A 6,000-nucleotide genomic window follows, 5' to 3' on the forward strand; every position below is an offset into this window, starting at 1 on the left:
CAGCTTCTTTACAAACTGATGTAAGGCAAAAATTTCCCTGTTTTGCTGCTGGATTAGAGGATTTTGCTGACATATCAGCTTTGGATGAGAGGAGGACTATGGACCCAGTTAATTGGTGGACTTGTCATGGGGCAAGTGGTCTTCATTTGCAAAGTCTTGCCACTCATATTCTATCACAAGTGGCAAGCTCTTCATCAAGAGGAGGAAATTGGAGCACCTACAATTTCATTCATAGTGTGAAGTACAACAGGTTGGGATCGCAGAAGGTAGAGGACCTTGTATATGTGTATTCAAACCTACGCCTTGTGTCTTGTAGGGGTGAAGAATATACAAGTGGACCTCATAAAGATTGGAATGTGGATGCAGAATGTCCAGATTTAGAGCTCTTTTTTTCTGCTCTTGATATTTGTACCAGTGGTGATGCAAGTGCAACTGAAAGTACTAGTAGAGTTGGCTCTTCTGCAGAACAAGCATCTTGTTCTATCTTTGCCGATGATGATGAGTTTTATTAGTAATGATATGTTAATGACATAATGTAGCCATAATTGTTTGTAGTTCATGTTTTATTTCAGTTTTAGCACATATAGCCTCACATATAAAGGCTGATTTTGGAGTCTTGGATATCAAGCCTCATCTATAAAGGCTAATTTTGGATATTTGCATCATGTAATCATCTGTTCGAGTTAATATAAATTTGGATTTCCTTCTAAAATGTCATTTATATGTCTCATACTTTCTTTCTTGCAAAATAATGTGTTATAATTTATTTAATATTGACTATATATATATATATATATATATATACACACGACGTTTCAGCCACGTTTCCATTTTCTGTGTGTCACGTTTCGGGCCGTCCCCTTTTCAGAAACTTCTGGACGTTTCGGCATTTTGTGCAACTTAGGATGAAAAGTTCTAATTAATTAAAAAATGAGACTGTTACCAGCCTGCTGTCTTGTTTACTGTCCAATGATTTTTGATGGGTATGATTGTTTCGAAAGAACTCAAGATGAAAATTTAGGCAACTCCAGATAAATGAATTCAATGCTTGTGCCAGTTCATGTGAATCCACAAGTAATCACAGTTAGACATGAAATAAATAATAGCATAGAATTTTCAAACCATCATTGTTGTAACATTCTGTTCATGTTTACTGCGTTAAAATGAAGGCAAATTTGTTGGTTGTGGCTTTGTATAATATTATATGATCTGGTGGTTTTGTTCTGGCAAAAATGGTGGGCTGTAGCTTTTTTCTCATATTAATAACAATATTTTCCATGAACATCATGCATGTTTGGCTCTATATGTAAATTTCTGCATACCTGTTTTTAAGATTATCATATTATATTGTATTAGCAATATCTAGAGGTCCACGGATTTGTAGTGCCCAGATTGCCATGTATTCATGCCCAACCGCTGGAAATATATTAGATGATTGTTGATGAAGACAAAGACATATGGGAAGGACATTGAACTTTGTCATTGCTTTTCTTCCTTTTTACAGTGGCAAACGGAATATATAAATGCATAGTATAATCAATCTCCTTGTGTTTGTGGCTTTATTTAGAATGTTTATTTCAACCCCCTTATTTGGCCCATATTCTATGACATGACATTTGGGTTCTCTGTAAGCGGGACTTTTTATACTAACAAAATATATTACTTTGAAGAGTTAAAGACTACTATTTGAAATTTAAATCCATTGATCTATATTAAAATGAATTTTGTTTTTGGTAGTGGGCCAGCCAGGTTTGATTGGGATAGGGAAAAGCAAGCTTGGATATATCGGCGGACAAAAGCAAATTTGTTAACCCTGATGGAAACTGAACTAAGTGATCTCTTACATACATCTGTCACCCTTTCAGCATAGATCCATCTATGATTTGATCTTCCAATTTTAAGGCATGTTTGCCTAATTGTATTTGTATTCCCTGAGCATAATGCGATCATATCCAAGAGGAGCACATTACAAATTATGTTTGTCTGTGGTTTATATAAGTGAATCGTTCTCTTTTCACATTCTTATGGATTTCTCAATATATGGAGGCAGAATTCATAAAAGAATGGACTTCACTGGTAAATATCAAATGATTATGTGAACTTCAGGAGGGATAGGCGATGGCCTTACTTTTGGCTCTTGCAGTTATAAAATACATTTTGAAATTTTCCTTATATTGTTTTGTTACTATCATAAATGCTGCCATTGGAATCCTTGTTTAGTTATTAGTGCTGGGGAAGTCTATACATCAGTAAATTTTCCTTTATATCATTTCTTATTATAATCCACTTGGTAATTAGCATGGATGTTATCTGGTAGTTGTCACTGACCAGATACACCAAGGCATCGTTTTCAAATATGACCCATATTTTATTCTTAAGCTATACTCCATTGTTCGTGTAGATTTGGTGGTTCATTGAGTTCATCATCTGATTGATTTTTTTTTTGAAGCGAAATCGTTCTCTTTCTCAACCCAAAGGCGAGAGTGAGGGTCAATACAACAATATTTATAGGCATGCAGCCATAACAACAATATTTTTCATCATGATGTCATTAGGAGGGAATTGAACCTGGGTGGGGTAGGTAACAACCATGCTTCCCAACCACCACTTCATCATCTGATTGATATACATACATAAGGAATTAAATATTGACATATTCTCCTTCATTACCATAATATCTGTTTGGGGAAATCTTTTTTAATAGGAGCATAGATACATGAAACCTGGATCAATTAAGAGGGATCTAAAAGAAGGCAAGGTGCAAACCTCTTAGTGCTGGAAAGATCTGGGGTTAAGATTGATCTGTGTCAAGTTATGGGTTAGAAAATTCAACACTTAGAACTACAACATTCTTTAACCATTCTTTCTAGCTTGCACTTCTTAGAAGAAATTGGATTTTCATCAAATACAACTTGCTAGAAATTGTAATTACTCCTGCATGCCAAAGTGGGCTAAATTAGGAGAGTCAGTTAACTGAGTCAATTCGAGTGAGTTCGAGTTAAGTTTAGTTTGGGAAAAGTCGAATTTAGAGCGTTTGTGCATGTGAAGCTATTTTAGGCAAGTAGTTAGTCCAAAAAGTATAAATACCCCTCACCGGGTTCATCGTAATAATCAAGTTTGTGTGATCAATAGAGAAGACCAGTAGCTCCTATGGTTTGTGTGTGTTAATTTTTGTGTTTCTCCTCTCTGCCTTTCCAACAAATTGGTATCAGAGCCAAGGAAAAGCCCAAAAAATCAAAGAGCCAACTGAAGCATGCAAAATCACATTGTGAGTGATAAGTGACAGGGAATAATTTTTCGTGAGGGTCATCCGTGTGAAATTTTTGAGAATCCCACCCGAATCAACTACTGCAACAACTGATTAAACTTCTCCTCTTTGTTAAACACTGAAACAAATTATTTACTGTTTCCTATAGCAAATATCAAAGCTAACACACTGTAGCCTTCACTTAATTAATTAATTTGCCCAAAACAAGAATAGAACAAATAGAGAAAGATGCACAAGTGACATAGTATTTTTTGGACAAATGTCCCTGGAAAAACCCAACGCGGGAAAACCGGTGCAACAACTCTGAGGGTCTTATATTATTAAGCAGTAGTTTTTGAATACAACACTAGATGCCCTTCCGACAATCCTGTTATAGAGAAAATAAATTGGTAGAAAAACTTAGTGAGATTACCTCACTCTCCCTGGCAATTCCGGTTGTTCTGGCAGCTGAACCAATTGTCCCCGGCTAGCTCAGTGTTGACCTTGCATCAGCCTAAACAGGCTCTGCGTCAGCCCAACTGGGAAACATTTGCCCTCTGGAGCAGTTTCTAGCCGTCCTAGCTCAGAAATCTCAGCTCCCCTATAGATTTCATATTTCTGCACTAGAAGACTATGCTGCTTCTGCGTGAGCCCTTCTGACTTTACGTCAACCCTGTGTGGGCCCCTTTTGGCCCAGCATCAACCCCTCCTGGGTTTGTGCTGCCTCCTCCTGGTGTCTCTCTGCCTCTCTGTTGCTGATCCTGGGTCTTGGAGAAGATACTTCAACCCAACTATCCCTGCCCCTCATTGCAACAACTCACTATCGAAATTCTCCCAACAGTTCCTCTGCTCTGCTTCAGAAAATCAATTCTCTGAACTCTCTGTGTATCCTTTCAAGTGACCCTCAAGCCTCCTTAAATAACCTCCTTGTTGACATTCAACGACCCAGATTAGAAGCTAATCAATGGCTAAGATCATTTCTGCTTGATACAGCCACGGTTTATATTAATACCCTTTAATTATTTTATTTTCCTAAGTTTAGATTTAGGGTTCTTTTAAAAATAATTATTTATTTTAATAAAATTGTTTATGGGTGGAATTTCCCAAAGCGATTTCTGGGATTTTTTTGGAATACATGTCCCTAAACCTCCCTGCAAAATTTGAGACATAGAGCACATCCGATGCTACCAGAAATCAACAATCCATTTTAAAGAAGCCACGATAAGCTGTAGCCGTCGTTGTTGCCAGCAACCCGCAAGTGATCATTTGTAGGTCAATTTTTGGTAGTATTCGCTAGTGTTGTCGTTCAACAACTGCATTACTAACGCACTATAAAAAAATTAGCAGTCGTGTTTAATCGCATAGAACTCCATGTGCAGCCAAACAAAAAGTACCAAGAAAAACCCGAGCCTCCAATTGAAAATTGCCGTGTAGAGTGAAAGACGTGAAAGTCATATGGTGGAGAGCACCAGAAATTTCAACGAAAGTTAAGTGGCCACACCTTAATCACGCCGCATTATAGTATTCGAGGAAAGTCAAAGCTCGTTCTTTTAGTGAGCCTCGTGCATATGGTGAAAAGTTGTCAAACGATGAAAAGTTTTTCAAAAGGGCGAGTTTAAAAAGTATTTTTTAAACCACAAATGTTTTTCAAAAAAGGTTCATTTAAATTTTTTCAAGGTTATAAATATCGTGAAGTTTCAAAGTTTTATATATTGCGAGGGTTTAAATATCGATGAGAAGTCTTTATTAAAAAGGTATAGAAGAGTTTGCAAAGGTGAATAAAGAGATTTTATAAAGGAGAATTAAAAAGAAAGGACTTTATTTGAATAAGAGTCTAAGGTTTTGTAAAGTCCATCCTTTTACAAAAATATTTTGTTTGTTTTGTTAAGCATGATAGGTTTTTGGGTGAAGATTGTGCCTTACGGGGTGCATATTGAAAATCATAATTTTTTTTTTCAGGGGCAATATGGAAGGCAACTTCATGTAATCAGGAAAGCAACTATAAGACACAGTGCTAAAATTGGCAACTAGTGCCAAACTCCATGTGGCTCATCTATATTTTTCTTGGATCCCTCTCATCGAGAGGTGTATGATTGATCTAAAGATCATTCGTTTCCGATAAGTATTCATAGAGTTATGAATCTTTTTGTGTTATAAGACAATTTGTCAAAGTCGGCTAGCAACTAAATAACACCCACATGTGCTCAACATTTTAGTATAAAAGGAGATGACATGAGGGTCATTACACATGCACTTCACTCTTGATTTCTCTCCACTTGTTCTGGGTTTTAGTGGAAGAGAAATCTAAGAGAGGAAGCCCTAGACGCAGTAGGGAAGGAGCCCTAGCATGATCTACGCATGACCTAGCCGCAGTCCTAGATGATCTACGCAGTCCTAAGGAGGATGCCTTAACGGAGTCCTAAGGAGGATGAATTCAAGGGAGGAGAACCCTACTTCTATACGCTGCCTAAAGGAGCCTAGCCACAGTCCAAGGATGGAGGAATAACACGATGGAGGAGGCCCTACTCACCGTCCTTATACGCAAGACCTAATCTGCCCTAACCGCAGGTCTGTTCAAGCCGTAGCCGTAGGTCTATTGAGGTGTCTTGGGTGCAAGAAAGGGCAGTGTATGACGCTATATGAAGAGGCCTAAACGTAGGTCCTATGGTGCTATTCTAGAGTGCCCTAGATGCAGTCATGGGAAGGGTCATACACTATCTCAAATGAGGCTATTCGTTTCAGCAAGGAGAGGC

General features: G+C 37.7%; 1 protein-coding gene across 1 annotated transcript in view; it reads left to right on the forward strand.

Annotated features, from left to right (window-relative positions):
- FH (frataxin-like protein) overlaps positions 1 to 2,172 on the forward strand; it is an 87,275-nt gene extending 85,103 nt beyond the window's left edge. The window contains exon 7 of the mRNA XM_089454430.1: positions 1,738 to 2,172. Within this exon, the coding sequence (XP_089310556.1) occupies positions 1,738 to 1,870 (133 nt within the window). The 3' untranslated portion in view covers positions 1,871 to 2,172. The remainder of the gene's footprint in view (positions 1 to 1,737) is intronic.
- The last annotated feature ends 3,828 nt before the right edge of the window (positions 2,173 to 6,000 follow it).

The sequence above is a fragment of the Pinus tabuliformis genome, chromosome 7 (genome assembly GCF_031772625.1).
Source record: "Pinus tabuliformis cultivar Carrire ecotype Pingquan chromosome 7, CPIR1, whole genome shotgun sequence".
NCBI lineage: Eukaryota > Viridiplantae > Streptophyta > Pinopsida > Pinales > Pinaceae > Pinus > Pinus tabuliformis.